The sequence below is a fragment of the Callorhinchus milii genome, unplaced genomic scaffold, assembly GCF_018977255.1.
Source record: "Callorhinchus milii isolate IMCB2004 unplaced genomic scaffold, IMCB_Cmil_1.0 Scaffold12, whole genome shotgun sequence".
Classification (NCBI taxonomy): Eukaryota; Metazoa; Chordata; class Chondrichthyes; order Chimaeriformes; family Callorhinchidae; genus Callorhinchus; species Callorhinchus milii.
In genome coordinates, this window is record NW_024704753.1 from 19,693,396 (window position 1) to 19,719,000 (window position 25,605).

General features: G+C 41.5%; 1 protein-coding gene across 2 annotated transcripts in view; it reads right to left on the reverse strand.

Moving 5' to 3' along the window:
- LOC103176771 (ERC protein 2) overlaps positions 1-25,605 on the reverse strand; it is a 299,917-nt gene that overhangs the window by 179,103 nt on the left and 95,209 nt on the right. For both annotated transcript variants that reach the window (XM_007890526.2, XM_042339596.1), the window contains one exon: positions 1,191-1,328. In XM_007890526.2, coding sequence (XP_007888717.1) covers positions 1,191-1,328 — 138 coding nt within the window. The remainder of the gene's footprint in view (positions 1-1,190; positions 1,329-25,605) is intronic.

The following is a 25,605-nucleotide window of genomic DNA, read 5'->3' on the forward strand; positions in this document are numbered from 1 at the left end:
GCAGATGACCTAATAAAATGGTGGCGGGTGAGTATTATTTTCTTCCCATTGGCATGTCTCTAGTGTAACAACCGCAACACTGGCCAGTCCACTCCTAACACGGTCAGCACCGACACACGGTTGGCTGATAGGAAGGAAACAGGTTTGCTAAAGGCTCTGACTTTCTTGGTCTCTCCCGGAGAAGAGGTTCTTCACCTCCGCTTGGTAGCTCCTGAGTCGGACACAGTTAGGTCAGGGAATCATCGGGGGAGAGTGGTGGGAATACATTCCAATTACTGTTCCAAGGTTTAGAACATCGGGCCACTAATGAGCTGAATAATCCCAGTTTTGGAAGGAACTGAATTTAGTGGTTAAGACCCACATTATCGAGACAGAATGCAATTGACCACAGATGACGACTGGACAGACAGCACCGTGTCCATTAATCAGTCATTGCTTTGCCTCGGGGAAGGAAAGAGGATTAACAATGTGAGGAGCTGGACTGAAAACTCCTCTGGTCACAAAAAGGTTGCCGTTTATTGGCTGAGACACGCAAATCATCAAGATTGTTTGTGGAGAGTGGGAAGAAAGTTACTGTGTACATGATGTTGACCAACTTATTCTCAGGCTTGTGTGTGCATGTGCTTGTGTCTGTGTGTGTGTGTGTGTGCTGTGTGCATGCACAGACAGACACAGGCACACACACACACAGACGCACACAGTGTCTGAGTCTGTCTGTGCATGCGTGCATGTGTGTGTGCGTCTGTGTGCGTGTGTCTATCTGTGTGTGTGTGTCTGTGTGTGCCTGTGTCTGTGTGTCCGTGTATGTCTCTGTCTGTTTTATGCTTTAAAACAAATATTCTATTACCATTTTTTACCATGCTTTTTGTATACCACAAATAATCTTTGAAATGTAAGTTACCTTTACACCCCCAGGACTGTACGGTGTTAGAGAACAAACCCCACTCACGGTCCTCAAAATCCATTGGTCCCAGAAAGTGCTAATAAGCTAAAGCCCACAGTCCATTGCTGACTCCTCGATGTTCAGAATAAATACCGTTCAACAAACACTTCCATGTTACTCACAAGTCAGTAACCAAACTACCTCTCTAAAGGTACACAGAGAAGATGTGTTCACTGTTGATAGACCAGTGTATAATTTCCATGACCGCCACGGTTAGTAGTTAAAGAGTTAAACTGAAATCCATTACCTTTTCTGATAAAGCTTCCTCCAGCGTGGCTAATGCTGTGTCTGTATTACTAGAATCAGTCTGTAGCGACTTAACCCGGTCCTTAAGGTTATTAAGTTGCTTATCTTTATCTCTAAGCTGTTCCTGAAGATTTTCAATCTGTAGGAGGAAAAAAAGATAAAATTTGCAGACTTTAAAAGAGCCGTACTTTGCTTATGTGCAAGACAACCTTTTTTGTTTCACTCATCTCCATAAACACCAAACTGTGGAACGCCTGTGAGACGTGGGCTATTGGCAGATAATTCACTGAAATCATTAACACACAATGCAGCAACAACAAAGAAAGCAAAGGACATGATAGGGTGTCTGGCTCAAGGGGCTAATCGTAAGTCACCACTCTTTGTGCAGAGAAGTTAAATCTAAACTTCTCAACTCTCCCTTTGTGAGCCTTGCGCTTGACCTCTTGACAATATCATCATGGACTTGTACAAAGCACCAAGCTTCCCTGCCCTACACAGTCTGAGGTCCTTCCTACAAGTAGGGAAGCTCTACCATTAGATGGGGGACATCAGTGGGTGACCAAACAGATGTATTGGAGAGCGAGAGAGAGAGAGAGAGCACCTGAGCTACAAGGAGAAACTGCATATATTTAAAAGATGATCGTATTGAAGTATTGAATCCTGGAGATAAGATGAACTTTATGTTTGATAAGAGCCAAGAAGTAAATGGTTCGAAAGCCCAACGAGGGGAATGTGAATGTAAATGTTAAGATAACTATGCCGAGGGCAGAAAATATGTGGAACATTTTGCCCCAGGAAAAGGTGGAGACAGACAGCATTGCCCAATTTCAAACAGGGAAGTAGATAGATTTATGATGAAGGTGGGGATTGAAAGTTATGATGGATAGAGAACAACATTGTTTATACAATGGGACAGGCTTTGGTATTTTCCGAGATTGGTATTCGTTTTTTATAATGAATACTTTCACAACCGTCGCCTGTTAACTATTACTTTTTTAACAATATTTTCCACCAACAGTGAACGCGGCAGGAGGTAGCGATAGTTGTGCCAGACACACTTATGCAATGTTCAATCGTGTTAAAAAACTGAGGTCTTATAAATACTGGTGTTAGACAACCGGACTCTGGTTGCCAATAACTTGTAACTCACCAAATGAAATGCTCTTCAAGCCCACTGTTGAAGTAGGAATGTTTATTACTGAAACTCTCATCTGGTGCAGGGAATTATATGACAATAGGTGGTAAATGGGCCAGAATAGAAAGAACCACTGCCAAGGTAACCTTGGAACTGTACTGAATTACCTCGATGACCTGGTGAATTGTAAACAGAGGCATTTGGAGCAAGGAAACTTGTTCAAGGTTTCACCCTGCCTGGGATTCTAACCTCGGTCCTCTCACTTGTGCTCTAACCACTACACTACAGGACTTGTGAGGAAATGCCTGGTGTCTGCTTCTAACAACCACTGAGATCGAAAACTAACCACATGACAGATTAGTGCGTATGTCTTAGCACTGAAGCCCCCGTCTACTAATGGGCGACATGATGCCCACTGTAACTACCACAGCTTTCTAGAATCTGAAATTCGAATCGCTAAAAGAAAGAAATGTGAGAGAAAACACACAATGGCTTCCCCCAGGTGTTGTAAAGTGGGTTCTGTACACCAGGCAGGGGTTGGCTGAAAGTAACACAGACATCCCAGTGTTGAGGGAGGTGTAGCATTTCCAATATCCTCTCCATTCCTGCAGCGAGCAGCGAGGTGGATGCAACACCAACCCCAAGAGTTTTGCAAAGGCTTAACACCTCGTACAGAGCAGAAAAGGCGACATATACGGTAGGACTATCATTTTTATGCAAATAGTACCGAGGCTTAGAAATATTCCGCCCTGCCCCACAGCTCATGCAATATTGTGATAAAGCATTTAAAAAATCTGACATGTTATCAGCCTCTCAAGTGACGCCTGTTCATCAACTGATTCTGGTAGAGACGCCTTAATGTGGAATTTTATCAGCTCAGTAAACCTAATGGTTACAATTCTTCTATTCAGGAAATGATTTCTTTAAGTCATTGCGGCCTTCCTTACGGCTGAAGGGGGAATGTTCCCCTCCCAGAAAGATGGGGTACAGAATAATTGCGCAGCTGTAACTACAGCACCTCACGTTAAGTAAAATATAACATTCAGAGCAACAAACAACAAGCGTTCTGCCCACAAAATATACAGTCACTACACTTTACAATATAATTCTTCCAAGCAATTTGAGACATCTCGAAGACATGATAAGGGGCTACATCAAATACAAGAATTATTATTATTAAGTCATAATATTCACCAGCAACATCAGCAAATGTTTAGCTTCCAGCAGAACCTTGCTTCCAGCCTTGCTTCCAAGTATGTATTATGGCACAAAGACTCAGCCTCTTGCCAATGTAGGTGAGAGACAACTGGAGTAGCAGCAGTGGCTTAGTAAAGTACAGGATAAGATTCTGGGCTCTCACCATGTGGTCTTAATAATAATAATCCTTGCATTTCATATAGTGCCTTATCTCGTTTTCGAGACGTCTCAAAGCGCTTCACAGAATATACTGTAAAGTGTGGGCAAAACGCAGCAGCCAATTGGGCACAGCAGGGTCCCCACAAACAGTCGTGCATTGAGTGACCATTTTTTTAAAAGTAATTATTAACCCCCAGAAAAGCGATGCTCCAATCGACTCACAACCGAGTTCCTACTCACTGCTGGTAAACAGAGGCGTGTGAGTAGAGCAAAGAAACTTGCCCAACGTTTCGTCCTGCCGGGAATCGAACCCAGGTCTCTCCCTTGCGAGGCGAGTGCTCTAACCACTGAGCTACAGGAATCCACTTTGGGATTTAAGTCTCAGCTTTCCCAGCCATTCAGATCTGCTCAGCAGTAGGGTATCGAGTTTCAGCAGTTCTCCAGCCTGCCTGCCTGCCTGCCAGGTGGACTGCCTCATACAAGAAGCCTCATCTCAGGGAGGGGAAGGAAACCTGTCATATTGGGTCGTGCCTACAGCAAGTGCAGCTATCACTGAAAACAGACGAGCCGTTTATTGTGAAATCTGTGAAGGAGTATGTGTGCAATCCTTTGGCCCACCCGCCTCAGATCATTGTGTGTGTATGTGGGTGGGGGGGGGGTGGGCGGAGGGGCAAGAGGAGGCGAGAATCACACAGGAAGAGATGAGGTAATGAAGAAGTGGATCTCGCTGCCCCTCTCCCCTACACTGGCAAGAGTAGTCACAAGAATAGTCAGAGGGCACAATTACAAGTTAGTTGCATTCACTGACAGTAAGCATTTCACTGCCATTACGCCTCACAATCAAAATGCGTTTGTCTGATCTTAACACCGAAAAATGTAATAATCGGAAATAAAAAAAGTAAAGACAGCCCCTAAAAACCTTCTCTCTGAGGGTTCAGTTTAAACACTTGTCTTCTGCCACCCAGTGGCCCACCAGACTTGCTGCACCGTCAGCACATTATCCCTGTAAACCTGAGGTAGGTAAGAGGTTCCATAATGAAAGGCATTTTCCATTAACACAACGTGAAACGAGTAACTCTTGCTGCAGGCCGGGATTCGCAGGCCCTGGATGCTGCTCGCCGTTTGTGTTTTTGATACAAAGAAAAATGATTTTCTGATAGACGCAAATATTCAGGTATAGGATGATGAATGGCTGTGGTGACTGAGTTCCCGAGCTGGCTTTCGGCCAGCGTATGTGGAGTATGCCACACTTGCACATACAAGCCCGAAGCCAACTGCACATCACTCCCCGCCCACCCGTTGCTGTACATACAGGTACATTTACGTGCCTGTCTCACTGGGAGAAAGGTTTGCCTGTGCCAAAGTAACATGACGGCACAGGCGAGTGGGTCACCTTTCCCAAAGAACACTTTCAGAGACAAACACTGCAATATCTGCATGATGTCAGTGAAATAACAATAATAATAATCCTGGCATTTGACACAGTGCCTTATCACGTCTGCTTCGAGACGTCTCAAAGCGCTTCACGGGATACACTGTAAAGTGAATTGACTGTATATTTTGTGGGCAAAACACTGCAGCCAATGCACACAGCAGCGTCCCCACAAACAGTCGTGGATTGAGTAACCAAATTGCTATTTTTTTACAAGAAGAAATGTTAGCAAATTCTTTTTGGCTCAATTTCTACCAGTAATTCAATTTTTTTTACACAAACTTCATCTGCACTATTACACTGATGAGTGCTTCTCCTAGGCTACTATATTGCATAATAGTGCACTGGTAAGATTATTTAGATATTAAGCCTTCCTAATGTTTTAATAAAATACTTCCTTTTTCTAAATTGGCTGACGGTAAAGACTGAACTATAACAAATAGGTTTTAAATGAATACTATTTTGAATAAGCATTAATAAAACAAGACACTGCATGCTTTTGAAATGGACTTTTCAAAACATAATCCCTCAATTCATCCCACTGATCATATTATATTCAGTGGAATAGGCCTTGATACTCCACATGTAATGCAGTGGACAATATTTTTTTCACAACCCTTGCCAAGACTATGCTTCCTTTTTTGGGGGGGCCAGCCGGGTGTCTTGACACACGAGGAAACCCATCACCGTTGCTTGAGTCTCCAAACCAAGCTGAAGGGCTTCCATGAATTCCACCTACACATGGAAATCCCAGAGAGAGATTGTTGGAATGGAATGCGCTCACTCTCTTTCTCTCCCTGGAGGGATGCATCCTGCTTACTCAATTCCGGAAAGTATTAGGTGCAAGGTTGGCGAGCGTCAAGGCTTGGGGGGGAGCCCAGAGTGTGCGATGGGTTAACTGCTGGAGTCTAAGCAGCTAAAATAATAATAATAATAAACTAACCACACATAGCTTGCCATTGATATTAATGATCTCAGATGATATGCCATTGATAAGCAAGATTTCCTGCTGCTTGTCCAACTAAGACCACCCTACCCATTGGGGCTTTGGCTGTAGGGTTAACAGGAGCTGAGGGGGATGACTCCCTCCCCCCCAGTGACTGGTCTGCCCTTCCTAGCACTCCTTATCCTCCTTCATGGAGAAGTGCCCTTACTCTGTCTGAAGCCTTCACATCGATGGGAAAAGCCATCACTCATCCACACAACAGCAGCTCAGCTCAAAACGTGGCAACAGGTAACCCCCATCCACCCTCTGGTGGCGAGCAGTCAGTCTAATAGAAACCGAGGGGAAAGGCAGGGAAACCGATACTTGAAGCAGGACAATATCCAATCCGACGCTCCACAGAAATCACTGCAAATAAATGACATGTATTTCTGTTAGCGTGAGTTACAGTATAAACTGTGCAGCATCTTAAGTGGTTACTGGACAATAATATAAATATCCCAGCGTTGCTCCTGTGCTTCTTGAGATCACTAACTGAATGTCATATACCGGTCTCTGTATCTTTTTAATAATGCTGGTTTAGTGCGCATTGTAAAACCACAGTCTGCCAAGCCTGTCGTAAACTTAAATCATATTTATTTGAAATTCAAATAGAGCCATGAGCCCGAAATATTATCAATATGAAAAACAATTGGATGTGAAAAAAAAACAAGCGACTTATAACGACAGACAATTTGTGTTTGCCGGTTTCTGGGATTAAATTATCGTTGCTAATTTACACATGTGTAGTTATCCTGCTCTGGTTGTGGGGTGAACCTGGAACAGTTTTGCACCCATTTCAACAAATTTTCGACTTGATACAGAGGGTCACAGGCAACTAAAGCTTTTCCAGCATCAACGGGAATAAATCCCACTCTTAGAAGTTGCAGTGCCTTTAAATCATCATCCCATTGCCGAGGTGACAGGTTCTGGAGAGAATATGTTGTTCAATAGTGTCTGTTCACAAGGTTTCTCTGCAGACAGGTGAACTGCTCTGGGACAAATTAGAATTGATGGTCATAGTACAGTTTAGACAAGAGGTCAAGGTCTGTTGTGATTGATTAACTTGACCTTGTCCGAGGGACAACACTCAGTTGCACTACTGGGGAAAAAACAGAGGCACACCCTATCCATAGAATTCAAGAATAGTATCAGCAGTAGAATGGCCCATGAGATGAAAATGTCAATTCTTCCTGGCGTACCTCCCCGCCCTCCCTAATCCGGACCCATCGATGTTTCAACTAGACTTTGATTGAATCGGAGGAGTTGAACAATCTTCTGGTGGGACTTGCCTTTAGAGATTGGAAACAATTGTGGATATGCAGGAAGCTGAAATCCAAAGTGTTATATATATATATATATATAATTTATACCGTATATACTCCTGCTAAAAAGTGCATGTGTAAGGACCTCGGCTATAAGCGTACCTGGAACCTTCTTATGGTAATGTGATTGTACGTCTTTGTACCTTTGTACAGTGTGGAGTCCGACAAAGAGATACTCATAGAAACAGAGAGATAGAAAGTAAGCGAGAACTCAGAGAGAGAGAGAGAGAGAGAGAGAAAAAAAGAGAGAAATCAGAGAGGATGACAGCGAGAGAGAAGGGTTAGCATAGTGTGGTAGTATAATTGACAGTATAACCCATGGTAGAATTATTTGTAGTGATGCTATAGCTAATTTCTATTGCATGTAATGTCCAATTATCCATGTTGTTTGCTTATCTATAATGGGGGCAGGTAACTGGCCTCTCTATTGTAATGTCATGCTCCTGACTGGATAGGTTAGAATGAGCATCAGACATGTTTTTTTTAAACATATTAATCCACCCTAATCCATATATTGCACCTGCTGCTGGCTAGGGCAGATTCCTGCCGTAACTTTTCAAACCCTTTTCCGTGTAAAAGTGGTCAAAGTGGGCTTCAAGAGCTATCAAACTATCTGAATCTTTGAGGGATCAACAACAACAAGTTGCATTTATGTATGGATCAGGGGAAATAATACATTACTGACATAACAAAATGCTTGCTGCCCTTCTGTCAAACAAGCAAGTTGTTTCTATCTCTTTTTGGCCTAATTTTTTTTTTAAAAAAACACAAAACAATAATTTGGTCCCTCAATCTACGACTGTTTGTGGGGACGCTGCTGTGAGTATTTGGCTGCCGCGTTTCACCCACAAAATATAAAGTCAATTCACTTTACAGTCTATGCTGTGAAGCGCTTTGAGACGTCTCGAAGACTTGATAAGGCGCTGTATCAAAATGCAAGGATTATTAGATTATTACGAAATGTTTTCCAGTAACATTGTGTTACCTTATAACAGCTTTATAATAGCAAAAAAGTCTAACATTTACATAAACACAAGATCAATTTAAACATGCCTTCAGCGAAGGATTACTAGTCTCAACAAGAACTCTTGATCTACGTCTAGACTCTAAATTTTTTTTAAATTTAATAAAAATATCAAGCAGCCTTTTTTTAACAATTAACCCTAATAGGAAATGTTGTGCTCATTTCAATGGGGTTTCTTTATTCATACGACCATGATTCTATAAATCAAATGGAAATCCTGTTTCAAATGCAAGGCTAAAATCATTGGTCCTTATTATCAATTGCACAACTGCTGCAGGAACTATGTCATATCCAATAAACAACCATCTTTCAACCACAAAATACAGTCACTACACTTTACAATATATTCTGTGAAGCCCTTTGAGATGTCTCAACCATGTGATAAGGCTCCATATCAGATGCAAGGGTAATTTATTTTACTAGGTTAGATATTTGCAGACAACATATGTGTAGTCTTACTGACTGCGTAATTGATTTGTAATTACTCACTGTAAGTGCGAGCGAGGAAATTAAATGCAGACGTATTCGTTTGCCACACACCAAAAAGTTATATAAAGCCACTAAGATTAATTTGAGCATTTGCAGCCAGGAATCCGATACCATCTTTCAAAGAGCATGGAAGTAAAACAATCCCAGCCCACCTCCCCTCCACCCCAACATCTCCAGAGTGTTCAGAACATGGCCACTAATATATATGTAAATACCACAATCTTGTAACTTGGCCACGTTAGGTTATCAGATAGCCTGATGCTACAGAATGTTCTACTTATATCAGATCCTTAGAACTCAGATGGAAGCCATTAAGATGAAAGTCTTAAGAACTCCTATGATCTTCCCCAAGTTGCGGTCTTGCTGTGACCTCTGGCTACAGATCAGCACAGGCCTTTTGTACGCAGGAATCTTATTTTTCGGTCTTATATTTTATCAAATTGTTTTCTTTTTTTTTACCCTGGAAGTACAGAGATTGTCCTGTGATGAGGGACTGCCTGTAGGCATTGCTGGGATAAGTGTTCTTTTGGACAAATTAAAACCATTAAGAGCGGCCCACAACATTTACAATATTTACATCTCCCAATGTTCTCTCTTCCAATTCACTAAATTACAGTGTTTGGACTTGAGCTCTTAACTAAATGTTAATCCTAGATTTGTATTGTAAAGAGAATTTATTTCACTTTGAAAGTGGTCGGTCCAAATGTGGCCTGTTGAATATCATCCATTTAAATGTAATGAGCTCAGGAATAGTTTCTAATGGCTATATATATTATAATAATAATCATAATAATCCTTGCACTTGATATAGCGCCTCATCAAGTCTTCGAGACGTCTCAAAGCCCTTCACAGAATAGACTGTAAAGTGAATTGACTGTATATTTTGTGGGCGAAACGCGGCAGCCAATTGCGCACAGCAGCGTCCCACAAACAGTCGTGGATTGAAGTGACCAAATTATTATTGTGTTTGCCATTGATGTCATTCGGTGATGCACAAGGCTCTGTTTTGTAACATATGAAGAAAACTTACTTCAGGGAGGAGATACTGAACTAAGCAGCGTTCTTTTGGAAAGGCGTTTGTGTAACAATCTAAGTATCCTCACGCCTCCTGTGAAAGATCTGCAACTTACCTTTGTGATGACAGTCTCCTCATTCTTTATATCAAGTTACATACAAAGCCAGGCCTCAGGGACACTTTTCAGCGGGAGGGGGAGGAGATTATATTGATGTTGGTTTCTTTAAGACATTTCCAGTTGAAACCACATGACCTTCCAAGCTTGTGCTCGATAACGAGCATTGATTAATCTCATTCACTAATTTTTACTGAACACTCTTCAATTCTTTCCCCTCTCCCCTTCTCTCCGCCCACCCCTCCCCCCCACCCTCCCAAAAAAAGAAAATAGAAAAATAAAACAAATTAAAGATAAGCATCTGTTGGGGAGAATGCAAACTCCCTGCGTTACCTTCCATTGCATTCCAATGCTCGCTGCCATGGGAGAATTATGGAAACGTCTTTATGGAAGAGTCACAGACACAAAAGGTTTCAGCATCTTATCAACACATCAGACCAAGTGTGCTACTCTGTTGGGTAAGAGCTCAGGAATCCGCACAACTTGACAAAAATAAACTGCCCTCACTATCCTGTGAGGTCTCCTCGTCTCATCCCCTGGTTTGGGGTTGGGGGGGAGAATATCATTGAAGCAGTTTTAGGAATGTCCAAACATGCAAAGTCACAGCAGTAGAGTTCTCTGAATCCATTGACACGTAACCCACATACCAAGGCTAAGACAGCCAAGTCTTAACTTAACTCAAGCATTGGATAAGCAAGGCTCCGGAATCCAAAGCAAGAAAGCAAAGGGCAACTGAGCTATTGTGGAACTATAACCTGCTACAAAAAAAACCTTGTGCGCCAAAGCCATGTGTTGAACTGTGGCCAGCAGTCACACTCAGAGCACAAAGGGCAAGTTACAATGAGGATATTTTACACGGTTACCAACCGGTGAGTGAGACATAAACAATGGAGATTATGCAAGAGGTCAAAGCTCAAAACTCATTCACAACTTTGCACTTGTGGGTTATCAGGTCAAGTCTTTTGCTGACTATTTCTGGTATTCAATGAGGGGCAGCTCAAGGTTTGGTTTCAAAATGTAATTTATATCTTCATGACATTTCTGTCACACCTCATTCTAACCAGAGATCAGATCAATTTAACATTAAGCTCTCAAAAGGTGGAACATTGTAAGTCACTGGAATAATCAAATACCAACAGGATCTGAAATAGGATCTGAAGCCTGTAATTACAAACCTGGAATTAAAAGGAATCAACATGCAAAGCAACATTTGTGTGTCTTTATGGTCAATAATGACCTTTAAAGGGTGCTTGAGTACTGATCCTTACAGGCGACTGGTACAGGTCTGGTTTCCATTCAATAACTCGCTGTTTTATAACATTTTTCCATATCTCTGGATGCTCAATTCTCCTCTACAAAGCATTGTGCTCCAGCTGACATCAGGTATTTGGCTGGCAGATCTGTTTGTAGCTTTTGAGAATAAATACAGTTTTATAGAAGTATTTTATCTTAGCTCCAATGAGACTCAACGTTTGGCTCTCAATTAGAATCAGTCTCTCCGATATCGCACATTAGATCCAAATATGAAATGTTTTCACTCTTACCTAATATGGGCCATGAAACAAGAGGTTTGGAACAAAAACGATATACATGGGCAGATACAGAGTTTATATCAGTTGGAACTACTCCAATATAATGAAACATTTCCTTACACATAAATACATTTGGCAGAAGACAAAAGGAACAATGCTGCGGTTTTTTTTTCCACGTCCGGTTCTATCGTTCATCTTTGCAAGGCTGACGCTTGTTAAAAAGCACCTTGGGCAAAAAAAAAGATAAAAAATTACTCTTCCCATTTGAGTCAACAAACTTTCTGAACTGTCCATGGCTTCACCAAGTCTAGTTGCCATTGCGCTAGGAATAAGCGCTCTGAGACACTACCTTGTGTGAGGGGGCGCTACATAACTGCAAGCTGTTATAATAATAATAAAAATAGTTGTTGTTGTAAACGTAAGCAAGCGCCTCCGCCCATTAAAACAACAAGAAACAGAGTAGCTGTGGTGTGCTAGTCACACAAAGATGCATTCATTTAACAAAGGTTGAACACATTAACATACAGTTGATTGACATTCACTTAGCCCTTTGCTGAGCATCAATCTTTATGAATCAATCCAAAACGTGCATATTTTCAATCAATGGATTTTTAATTAAATTTCTATTGAAACAAAACAACTATTAATTAAGAATCTAAGATCAATGTGACATTGATCAGGAAACCCATGTTCGACTCTCTCTCACACGCACAAAGTATAAGCCTACACTGCTCTGCCTGAAGTTTACAGCCAATTAACGTTGGTTGGACTCAGGTAATAAGGTGAATCTGGCTTTATAGTCACGGAAGCCCACTGTGGACCAAAGTTGATGGTGTCTGAGAATATAATTATGAATTCAGATCATCTGCTGCTGAAGAAGGATACGGGTGATGGTGTGGGGAGAGAAAAGAACAGAGAAAGACTAAGAAAATACGGAACACTCCTCCAAATAAGATTTTTTTTGCAAACTTCCTACTTAGATTTTTTTATATATCACGCTGTTCTTAGCCATGGAGAAAATGTTAAGTTTGTAAGCTTAAAGCAAAATAATATTGCTCCAAATTAATTCACTCTTAACTGCAATTTAATTTTTTTTCTGCTCGGAAAATTCACTGTGAATTGGTAATTGGTAACTTAAGTGCGTACAAAGCAAGCAGGCCAGAGCCAGATAGACAACACCCTTGGATTATGATAAATACATAAGGCTCTGGTTAATAGTTTTAGGAATTGTATAAACAGTGAAGCTGCATCCAAGGCCTGGAGGACAGCAAAGGTTATCCTTGTTATTCAAAAACTAGCAAGAAATGAGCCTGGAAATTGTGGAGTAGTTTGTGCAACATCTGTGGTGGAGAATGACTTGAGCAGCCTGTACAGGATGTTGTGACTGCTCATTTGAAAGGCACAGACGCCATTAAGAGCAACCAAGGCAGAATTAGAAGCGGTGGGTCCTGTCTCACAAACTTACTGAAATTCTCCAAGGCCAACGGGTGTGTAGACGAGCCAGTCGATATGATTTAGTGAGGATCATAAAACGTTAACAGCACTGAAAGAGGTCATTCGATCAATCAAGTCTGCGCTAAAGATTTCCTCCACATTAGCCAACAAGTCTAAGTTCACACTCCTGTTTTCTCCCCTCATCCTCTGACATGTCGACTTTCAGAAGCCATTGGATTGATGTAACAGTAACTGTAAGGATCACACTACTCTTTTAGTGCTTTGACTTGTTAGGGTTAAGCACAGGTCCTGTGTCTACCCCAGGGGCCAGCGGGGAAGATTTGAATTTGAAATGTATAGCGAAGGAGTTTAGCTTTACACTCTGGACCATGGTAGAGCCAACCAGGTTAGCATATCAAAGCTGCCACAGGCTTTCAAATGATAGGGAGAATTGAAAGAATGATAATCCACTGTGAAAGACGTTTGGTAAAGAAGAAACAAAACCAATCCTATCAGGTTTCATGGTGACCTGCGCTACACAGCTAGTGTCAATCCCTTCATATGTGTAGAGAAATCTCTCTGTCTGGTCATCCTGCTTAAACCGTCACTTGTCTCGGAGACAACAGTGTTCTAACTGAATTAGCCAAACATTATCCCTGGATTAAGTCGTCACCAGCTATCATTGAATTCTCACGAGTAATCAATACTAACATACAAAAACAGATGAAATTAAGTAGACAATCCACATTTAGATTTTCCACATAAAACCTAAATAATTTGTCATATTTCCAGTATTTAATAACTATCGTTTAATAGAGTATGGTGAGTTTAAAAGGTACGGATGAAAAGAAATAAACATGTTTGTGCTTTCAGATAATAATGCAGGAAGCAAACAGAAAAGAAAACCTAAAATTATAGTCAGTTATCCCCCTATAGCAATATTTATTATTATTATTATTCACACCAGATCTTAAAAGTAATAATAATAATCCTTTCATTTGATACAGAGCTTTATCACGTCTTCTAGACGTCTCAAAGTGCTTCACAGAATATACTGTAAAGTGAATTGACTGTATGTTTCATGGGCGAAATGTGGCAGCCAATTGCGCACAACAGCGTCCCACAAACAATCGTGGATTAAATGACAAAATAATTTTTTATTGATTTATTTTGAAGGGATTATTACGCCGGGAAAAGCGGGGGTAAAATGCGGTGAATAAGCACTTTGATAGTCATTTGAACCTTTCTACACAAATCGCTTTTATCCGTTTATTATTTCGAGTAAGAATATTATTACAAAGCTATGAGAAATACCTTCATACTACAGAACTTCCAATTAACAACTTCAACAAGACTGAACAAAGGCAGCCAACAGGCAACTCACAAAGCATTCGGACTAAAAGCCAAACAAATCTCAAACTTGGCAAATCAGAACATCATAATTTGAAAAGTGGAGTGGGATTACATGAAGCCATAATTCCGAAAGACTCTTTAAAAGATTGGAAAGTGTGTGTGGATGTTGGGAGTGGACACATTATTGGCCGAGTTTTTTGTTTGTTTTCTGTTCACGTTTGGTGCTGCCAACAGTGCATCCTAACCTTACTTTCTCAGCATCAACCGGAAGACTGAGTTTATTAAAAACACTTTACTGCTGGAAAATTAAAGTCTCCAGGTACTGGGACCTTTCTTTATTGGGCCAGGCATTAGTAAAGCTAAAACCACAAAGCTTCTCATTGAAAGGACTATCTGGCATGCTTTCCCACCACTACTCCAGCTACCAATTAGGGCTTTGGCTTGCGGGGTTAACAGGAGCTGAGTGTGGAGAGTTTCTGCCCCCACCCCCAGTGACTGATCAGCCTGTCCAAGTTCTGCCGATGAGCCAGGCTGGCTGGGCTGTTATCAGCAATGCCCTGGAGAACTTGGAGAACTGCAGACCTGTCTGGCTCAGGTTCTGGACCAACAAGACCACCTAGAGGTTAGGCTTGATTCTGAGATTCCTTTGCCAAATATGTCATCATGGAGCCTGTTCATTCTCCAAGGAGAACCTATTTTACCTCCCCTCAAGGAGGACAGTCGAAGGGTGCAATATATTTGTTGGAAAAATAAATCTATATAAAAATAATAATAACCCTTGTACTTGATATAGCGCCTTATTACATCTTCGTGACGTCTCAAAACGCTTCACAGATTATACTGTAAATATACATTAATGCAACACATATTCAACAACAACAACAACAACAAGATTCCATTTATAGAGCGCCTTTCACATCGGGAGGACGTCCCAAGGCGCTGGACAGTTGGGTCAGGACCAATATTCAGTGTATTGAAAAAGCAGAATTTAGCTTTAACAATAAAATAATTTCCTCACTTTCTCTCCTTCATATCACGCTATCCTCAGTTGTTTCTTATTCATCTGGTCAAGAACATTGTATATTTATTTAGGTCAGCCGGGTTACCATGACTTTCTTTTAACTCCTTTCTAAGAATGAAGGGAAAAGGATCTCGCGGTGTACTCGCACAGTTCCCATGTTGAACCTAGTCCCCTGGGGAGAAGCACCAAACCTGAAAGTGAAATCCAACGGCATTTGCTTTGCACGAATCTTAATTTCATCTGATTTGGATTACTTGGGATTTGGAAAGCTTTAAATTCTTGCTTTTACCGTTTCCTTGAACCGGAAACTGTAGGATTGGTGCAGGGGCCAGGTGTGAGGCTGGTACACACAGCCCCAGGGTGGTACTACGGGGAATAGAAGGGTATATCTGTTATGTCAGGGTAACAAGGGTTATGGGACAAGGGCGGGTAATTGGAGTTGAGTTAGATCAGCCATCGGCGGAACAGGCTTGAGGGGCTGAATGGTCTACCCCTGTTCCTATGTTTCTATAACAGCCTTGAGGACCTATGTGCAATATAAACACTGGCACAGATTGAATGTCCACAATTTTTTTCATAAAATACTTGATAATGTTCATCAATAGGGAATTGTTTCCAGTACAAAGCCGATGTTGGGTATAAAGCACTTGGGATAATTTTCAGCCGTCTTCACTTACGATATCGTTACAGAACCTGTGATCACAAATAATAATTGGCTTTCGGATCTGCTAAGTCGCAATGTTACTTTAAAAAAAATCATCTCGGGCCTGACCCAAGGCAGCTGCTTGATGACTCTTTCATTTACACTAATTCAAACATACTGACTTGGCTTTCAGCTTCATCGATTTAATACCAGCATCAGGTTATATCAAAGAAAATGTTCTCCACAATTTGGCACCAACTGCATCAACTGCACCTGGTAACCATGAAACACAGCAAACACAAAACATGCACAGAGAAGGTCTCATCCATCATTTACCCAAACCCATGCATGCTCCATCCTCCACAAACTTTTTTTGAACTTGAGAACCTAGCTGTGAGAAGCAAATAAGTTCAATGCTAAGAAGCATCGGCATATTGTTGTCAATTTTTTTGTATTTTAACGGAAAATCCAGATCAAGTGCAGGTAAGTGCAAGACAACAGCTACAACTCACTAAACTAAGAGAAGTAGCGAGGCTATTTAAAGACAAAGCATGCAAAAACCAAAGGCTTTTCAGCCCATGAAGACCATTTCCACCATTGTCTTAAATGGCTTCCTCTGCTATGAGACTTCACTATCCCCTAAAGAAAAGCTTCAAATCGAAACTCCATAACACTCCTCTATGTCCATTTTGCTATCAAAAGAAGCATTTCTTTGCTGGAAGCCAGGCTAGATCACCAGAGGAACAGTTTTGGCTTGGAGTGGATCAGTCTTGAAGTTTGTGATTACTTTGTTTGAGTAATTCCACGAGAGATGATGGCCAGAGCCCACAAATCTCTAACCAACTATCTGGCTGGCCAGTCAGCTGTTTCTATTTTACCCTCATTAGAAACTGCAGAATCAACTGGAAACCCAAACCCTATGCAGTGGGACGTGGTGTACAGGGATTATACAGAATGTTCATGTGATGACAGAGCATCTTCATGTGGTATGATCGCAAGCCTTGGGGATGATGGTTCGTCGGTTGATTCTAATATCGTATCAGTCTAGACACCAAAGCATTGTTGTTGTTTTGGTCAGCCTGGTGTCTATGACACATGAGTTAACCCATCGAGTGAATCCCCAAATACAATTGGGTGCATCATTCACTTTGCGGCTGTTTCTGGGACATTGCTGCGTGCAAACTGGTGGCCTGCAAAACACACAGTCCCTACACTTTACAGTAAATCCTGTGAAGCACTTTGAGACATCCTTCTGATGTGAAAAGTGCTGTATCAAATGCAAAGATTATTAATATTATTATTATTATTAGTGGCTGGCTTCAAATCCAGAAAAATGGACAACAGAGAAAAGTTCACAAAGTCCCACAAAATCTTAGCTGTCTGCTGAACAAAACCCAGTTAAAGATTTATTTGGTGCCTGCTCTTCATTTCTGGAATAAGCGCAATTGCTGCAATCCATTCTGAAAATTAAAGACTTTTAAAAGTGTGAGATGAAACCCTGATTGTATCAGTGGTCTGGTGCAGCGATCATTCTGAAGTCTAGCAATATTGCACAAGTGGCAATGTGTTATAAAGAGCTCACGAGGAGCGATTCAGCAAGCATTCAAAGCCCCATGGACCAGTGATCGAAGAGAAAAATTGCTCAGGGAAACACAAACTCTGCTTTTTCCGGGATCGATAGTCAACAGAGTCTGGAACATAGTCAACAGCAGATGAGATGAACGCTTCTGCACAATGTTTAACCAAACCAAAAAGGTTTCTCCGAGAGAGTAAAACCCACATCCCTTCAAAACTGCAGTTGGAATCCTTATCTCTATCAAGCCCTGAACTCATGACCTTGAAGATGTATAAAAAGAAGGCATAAATATTGCAGCAAGTTCACAGCAATGTTATTTGGCGTATCCCATTATTTATTTGACTAGAATGTACTCGCGAAGGACATAAATACACACCTAAAGTGACACCCGCATTAAATAAACTCGAGTGAAACTTCTGACTCATTTCTCTGCCTGAGCAAAATTACTCATAAAATGTGCTATAAATTTCCCCACAATCACTTTATGCTCTACTTCAATTATCAGCAACTTCCATCAATTCACTGACATGGCTGACATATTTTGCATGTTCAAACTGGTAGCGGACGAGACTGTATGCACAAAAGTAGGAAAAAAGTGATCGCATAGGAGTGACTTAAAAGGAGTTGAGTGCCCTAATATGGGATTCTTGTTAACAGAATCACCAATAAGAAGCCAAATACAAACACATTACCATTAAACAGAAAATGTTGTGGAGCCATACTCAAGAGATCAGGAGGGAAGGTAGAAAAATGTACCAAAAACTTGTAAAACAAACACTTAAAAATAAAGCCCTAAATGTTTTAAATCAATAACTTTTATTTATACAAAGGAATGCCTGATACATACACTCTCAAATGGCCTAAATTGGAAAGAGTGTACAAAGTACTATTCAAAACGAAAAGCTTTGTTAAAAAAAAAGACCACTATTAATGGTATAAATGGAAAGGTAGCAGCATGGACAGAAAGTTGATTAAAGGATAGGAAACAGAGAGTGGTAGTAGAGGGTTATTCAAAGCGCTTCACAGAATATACTGTAAAGTGGAATTGACTATATGTTTTGTGGGCGAGACCCGGCAGCCAATTGCACACAGCAGCGTCCCACAAACAGTCATGGATTGAGTGACCAAATTATTATTTGGTTTGGTGAAGGGATTATTACCCCCGGAAAAGCGATCCGCCATTCGGCTGACAACCGTGTTCCTACTGACTGAGGCGTGTGTGTGGAGTAAGGAAACTTGCCCAACGTTTCACCCTGACCTGCCCGGGAATCGAACCCAGGTCCTCTCGCTTGCGGGGCAAGTGCTCTATTGGTGCTGAAGGGTTAACTTTGTATTTATATCCACATCAATGCTGATCAAACACTTTGGTTGGCCAACAAAATAAATGTTTCTTGATTGAATATTTCTTGATTTGTAGCCTAAATCTATGGCTATTTAGCCATTTCTATGATTATTTTGTTGGCCAACCACAAAGCTACTGCTCTACACTATCAATGCCTCTCATCATTTTAATCTATTTAAGACAAAAATGCAAAAAATAAGAAAGTAACATCTGGAACATTTAACCCTTATAACAGCGCTGGCAGCTACAGGAAAGCACTACTTGCTGGGACAGTCAAATTTTAAAGAAAACATATTTCATCTCATGAAAACCCCCAATGTTCCAGCGGGAGCAGATTCATTAGTCATACAGAAATATTAATAAACATAAATAAATCTAAATAAAACATTTTACATTTCACTTCTGTTACACCTCTTCACGATAGCTCCTACTCTCTCCTCTTATTCTCTTTCTTCACTATTTGCCACATTACTTCTAACATTCACATTCACAGTAACGCTAACACTAACACTCACACTAACACTCGCACTAACACTAACAGTGACACTAACAGTGAGATCCAGCATGTAAAGTTCCCCGATGACCACTTCCCTCAACCCACACTTCAGAAGTTCAAATTTCTCTTAGAAAATTCTGGAGGATTTCCTCCCAAGGGGGTCTGTCACTCTAAGATTACCATCGACAGGATGTCCAGGATTCCCCAACTAGCCCTCAAGGCTTCCATTGACTCCCGTTCATCAGCTTAGACCCCAGACATGCCCAATGGGAGCCTCAACCTTCCACCAATAATCTCCAATGACAGGATTGCCTGATGATCCAATGTTACTAGAAACTCCATCCAATAGATACTAAAGACCCATTGCCACGTCTCGGTCTCGGTTGTGCGTAATAACTGTAATAGTCAATTAGAAATGAGAAAGTATCTAGAGGAACTGAGTGTTTGCAAAGCTGAAAAGATAACATGGTTCCAGCTCACTAAGACACAAGTGGGGCTGTTTAATTTCTGGTCCAAACTTGCCCTGTTTCCTGTGTTATAAGCTCGGAAAACTGTGATAGTCCACAACAAACATAGCAGTGATTTGTCTGGAAAGGTAATCTATCAGGCACCACCATCCACCATCGCTTAAATGTATTATGATGTTATTATGATATTATCATTGCATTTGATATACAGTATTAATAATTCACCCACAAAATATACAGTCAATTCACTATCCTGTGAAGTGCTTTGAGACGTCTCGAAGATGTGATAAGACGCTGTATCGAATGCCAGGATTGTTATTATTTTATGATTTAATCATTTAAAATTGGACAGAAAAGGAAGATTACCCTTCTATCATCATATGAAACATGTCTTGGTCAAGGGGTTGAAATTCCAATGTTCTGCACTATTTCAAAGCACATCAAAGATTAACAAAATAGTGCAATATGATGCAACGACTCTCAGCAGATGAGCATTGCCCAACTTTCAAACCGATGCATTCTATCACATTTGATGCTTTTCGTGAGCTTTAGTGCAACTGATTGGAATCCTCCTGGCCATCCTCCCCGAGAAATGACATGGAATCATCGCCCAGATTGAGCAATCCTTTCAGTCTGGTTTGGCACACACATTCTCTGCTTCTCTACTCCAGCTCCCATGGTGCAAGTCAAACAGCCTGCTTATATCCCCCTCATCCTTGTTCCCCCTTTTGCTAAGTAATCAACTTGAGCTCTGGAATCCTCTCATAGAAAACAGTGAATAGTAAAGAGGCCATTCGGCCCACTGAGCCTCAGCTGGGGCTGTCTGCTCTATTAATTGCCTGCTCGTACTTTCTTCTTTTCTTCCTCTTCAAGTGTGTATCTAACAACCTTTTAAATGTTACGCTCTCAGCCTCAATAGCCCCTTGTAATCCATTCCATATCCTAATAACCTGCTTCGTTTTTTTTCTAATTTGCCCTTAACGCGTCCAGTGACAATCCTGAGTTTAAACCCCTTTGTTATCGATGTACCTAGCAATAAGAATTATCGCTCACCATCTACCCTCTCCTCATAATTTACAGCTTTACGTCTCTTGAGGTTCTTCTCTGGATGCTCTCCAACACATCAAGGCCCTTTTGAAGGTTCACTGGCCTAAACTGTACCCAACTTTCCAAACAGTCTCACCAATGATCTTGATGTCTTACAAAGAACTCATCCTGCTTCTGTGAAATATTCTGCCTGTCAGGTGGGCAATTAAGAGTATCACACAGGAGAACAACATCTGATTTGATCAATGCCACTGGATATATCTACCCTCCAAGTGACAAGATATACTGGAATGCTCATGAAACAAAAGTATTTAACTTCAAGACCCCATGAAATCACACGAGTTTAAAGCTGCACTTTACTCTCGGGGTTCAGATGATTCTTTGAACTGTGGTTAAAGGATGTCAAATGAACCATCGATTAAATTCTAACATCCTGTATATCTGAATTACTATTCTAGATTACATGGGATAGTAAATGAACTACCTACAAAAGGCACTTCTTATTCAAAGTAAAATGCAGAATGTAAAATGCAACATCTACCACCGATCTGTGCTAGAGACTCTGAGCTTTTACCACAAAAAAGATGTCACATTCTCATACACCCTAGAGGGTCAGCAACGCAATATTGCTGCCAGTTGTAAAGTGATTCAAGCCTAGAAACCGGAATTACTCTACCTACACCGAATCGCTCTGGCCTGGGGGCTGTGTTCAAGCAGAGCAAAGCTGCGTGCATGTAGAGAGCTTTCCTATCCAGGGCCAAACGCTAGCTAATGTTTAAAATTAGGAAAGAGCTGGGAGTGCGACCGGTTCCTCCGATAACAAAAAGAAACCTTTACGGGTGGTCCTCTCGACCGCCCAGAAACAGTGGAACTTTTTTTTCAAGTTTGAAAGTTCACTTCAAATCAGCTCGCTGCAGTTAAAAACTGGAGTTATATACGTCAGTCAGTCAGTCAGTCAGTCAATTGTGCCTGTTTGATGGGAGTGGGACTTGCGATCAAACCAGCCTCGTTTACTCTCTGCTGCATTCTACGTCTGTTTGATGTGGAAACCGTTGAAATCAATGTTGAAAGTACAGTGCAGCCGGCCACTGCAGTGAGAGCTCGAGACTCCTTGTGGTGATGTGACTGAAACTGGCAGAGAGAAAGAGGAAACTTATCTGTAAAAAAAAATAACAGGAAAAATAAGCAACAGGAGTTGAACACAAAGGTCAACGCCATGGATAAAAATGGTTCCAGGAATGGAATGACTTTCATACGAGTCTTAAAACAACATGCAAAGTAATTATTAGGCTGCCTTTCCTTGTTAACCCTTAAATCGCCAGCAGGTCTGCATACAGAGCCTAATCTCCACAGGAAAAGAGGTTCCGATAAAACAATAACCGGCATTGTTATTATTATTATTATTATTATTCCCTCAGGCAGGGAAGCGACTCAGAGCACCTGACAGTGGCGGAGCACAAAGCCGAGCCGGGGAGAGGGAAGGAGGGGGGGTAACGGTCAAAGAGGAAAGTCTTCTAAAAAAAAAGGTGGAATTGATAAATTGGTCACTCACAATGGGAGACGTTTTGGTTGTGCACAAATGGGCTACCACACTGGCCTACAAAACAAACAGTTACTACACTTGATACAGTTGTCAGAGGTCTGAGACACCAGCCTGCTGAAGGGCTACAGCACAATATATAAATGTAGTTGCTGTTGTAAATCCAGTGAAGCACTTTGAGACATCCTCTCGAGGTGTAAAGCACTACTGTATATCAACTGCAATGATAATCATTCTGTACCTTTTCAGTCAGGGGCAGCAACACACAGCATTTTGCAGCATCACAGTACTTTGACAGTAAAATAGTCACCATCGAGGGTAGCTTTATAACGCCAATGTTAAACTTTCAGTTTAGGTTTCTCTTCACCCCACCGTAACTAGATCTAAAGGAGAGTTTTAAGGAGGAACTTCTTTCTGCAGATGGTGCCTAGAATGTGGAACTCGCTGCCAGAAACTGTGGTCAAAGGAGAAAGCATTGATGCATTTAAGAGGAAGCTCGATGGATATACGAGAGAGAAGGGAATAGAGGGGTACGGTATGAGGAAAGGCTGGTTGGGGAAAGGGGGGAAATGAGGATGGTTGAAGGCTCATGTGGAGAACAAACATGGACTAGTTGGGCTGAACAGTGTGATTGGTTGTGTCTATGTCGCCTTGCTACAACTCAATCCTAATTTTAAAACGCTGCCCTCATCCAATGCCTAGGTTGGAAGGTGAATGCAACTTTATCAAGCAGTTTCTGTGTCCGTCGGAAATCTAACCTACGAAACGTTGACAGCGTAAGTGGGGGCGACAAGCAAACTCAAGAGTCAGCTAACCAGGTCAGTAACGCACCGAAAAGTAAACCTCTTCATTTCTCGTTCCTCCCCCACTCCTCAGAAAAATATCAAACCTCGTCTTTGAGCAGATGTTATTCTACCAGGAGACAGAGATAAACACCAGGGTCAGGTTCACCCCAACCTCATTACAAGAGTTTCTTTGGACCCTCCGCATCAGGATAAGACACATTTTAAAACATGTGCAAGTCTGTCTGAACGTCTGTGTCAGTGTTACACAGTGCAGAGACTTGAGTGTGCGACAGCAAAGATATTATCACACTGGGTAACGGTATATTATCATGTTTTGTCATTAACTCTCACTCTGATATAATGTCAAACACAAGTAGTGCAGAATCCTTCATAAAATGTAACAAATATCCACATTAATCCTGAAGCAAACTTGTGAGTTTGGCCCAAAACTGAAGCTGAACAATGCACACTGGTGAAATACAAGGTCACAGCAGGTTTATGAATTACCAAAATAATTAACATATGGTATCACTTTTGCACATTCTTAACTTGGGTCAAGGTATTCAGCGACTTTACCTTTAGGAACTAGATCAACGGACACTTTTTTTTGTGAGCGGAAAGTAGCCACACTTTTTCTTTTCTTTTTCTAAAAAGCAAAATACCAGTTTTTTTCTGTTAAAAAAAAAAGAAGTTTATTCTGCAATGCTAGTTTGTACAGTGAGAGACTCGCGGAAAAAAAAAAGCGAGAGAGAATCCAACGAATGTTTGATTTGGCAATTAGCACTAAACTCTATTAGGGAGCGTGTGAGTGTGTTGGGGAGAGAGAGGGGGGAGCAGTCATTGGTGAGACATTATTGTAACTGTGTCAAAGGCCCTGAAAAGGAGAGATTAAACGAAGCTGTTCAAGGCCAGAGCCTCAAGTTGTACATGTTAGACTCTATTACGGTTTGAAAGGGGAAGCAGGTACGCTTGACCTTGGCTCTCATCAATCGCAGGAAACATATTATTTATTCTCTTGGATTTGGTCTATTTTCAGATTCAGTCAACAGCGCGAGAATCTCCTGCCCTGGCACCAGTAGCTTGGGATGGACTGACACAGGCTACACAGCAGGAGATCAATGAAGCGGCCCATTGGGTGCTTATCAGGAACCCTGCCCCAGTACCTGGGGAAGACCTCCAGTATGTTTAGCCCAGAATTCTTATGACAGTGAACTCCCCCCGAACACACAGGTGTCAGTCGGCCAAACATTCAGACAAAAGACGTCGTGCACAGAGACTGAGGTGGATAGATGTTTGTGAGGTCAGGGGATCGAGGGATACGGGGCGAGGGCGGGTAATTGGATTTGAGGTACAGATCAGTCGTGATCTTATAGAATGGCAGAACAGGCTCGAGGGGCTGAAAGGCCTCCTCCTGTTCCTATGCTCCTTTGTTTCAAAGGGACAGGACAGAGCCCGGCTGCTGATGAGAGGTCTCTGCGAGGGTGGTGTCACTCCCTCAGCCCCAGGTTTCAACTGCAGGTTTGGCAACAGAACGTCAGCGTGCAAACACGCAGCACAAACCCAGCACTCGGACGTCCCCGGCCATCTCCCAAACCAGTCAGCCGGCTTAATGTATTAGCATTAATGTAACATTTCACATGAAAAACATTCCCACCTCGAAAATAAATGGTTTGCACCTGTTCAGCAACTGTGATTTCTAGCATTTTAAATAAATCCAGTCTGTTGGGCACCTTCAGCGTATTCATGTCTGGATAAATATCATACATTGGGTCCAATTTATTAGCTACTCTAGTAATTTAGGTGGCTTGATTTTAAGAGTTCTAGTTTATTACTATACTTGGAAGGTTTTCTGTGTGTTCTGCTCAACCTTCACGCACATGCTGACTCAACTCCTCAAGTTTCTCAGTGCTGCAGTGTAGGAAATAATAAGAAGAATAATCCTTACATTTAATCCAGCGCCTTATCACATCTTCGAGACGTCTCAAAGCGCTACACAGGATGCACTGTAAAGTGAATTGACTGTGTATTTTATGAGCAAAACCCGGCAGCCAATTGCGCACAGCAGCGTCCCCACAAACAGTCGTGGATTGAGTGACAACATTCTGAGAGTGGCGATACACCCGTCGTAAGCAGGGCTTTTCTACAAAGTAATAGCAACATCAGAAGTATTATTTTTGCTGTAATCTAGTCAAAAATAGTCCTTGCATTTGGTTTGGCACCTTATTTCATCGATGAACATCTCAAATTGCTTCAGGATTTAATGCAAGGTGACTGTACACTACTAATGTAGTGACTGTACTAAGTGCC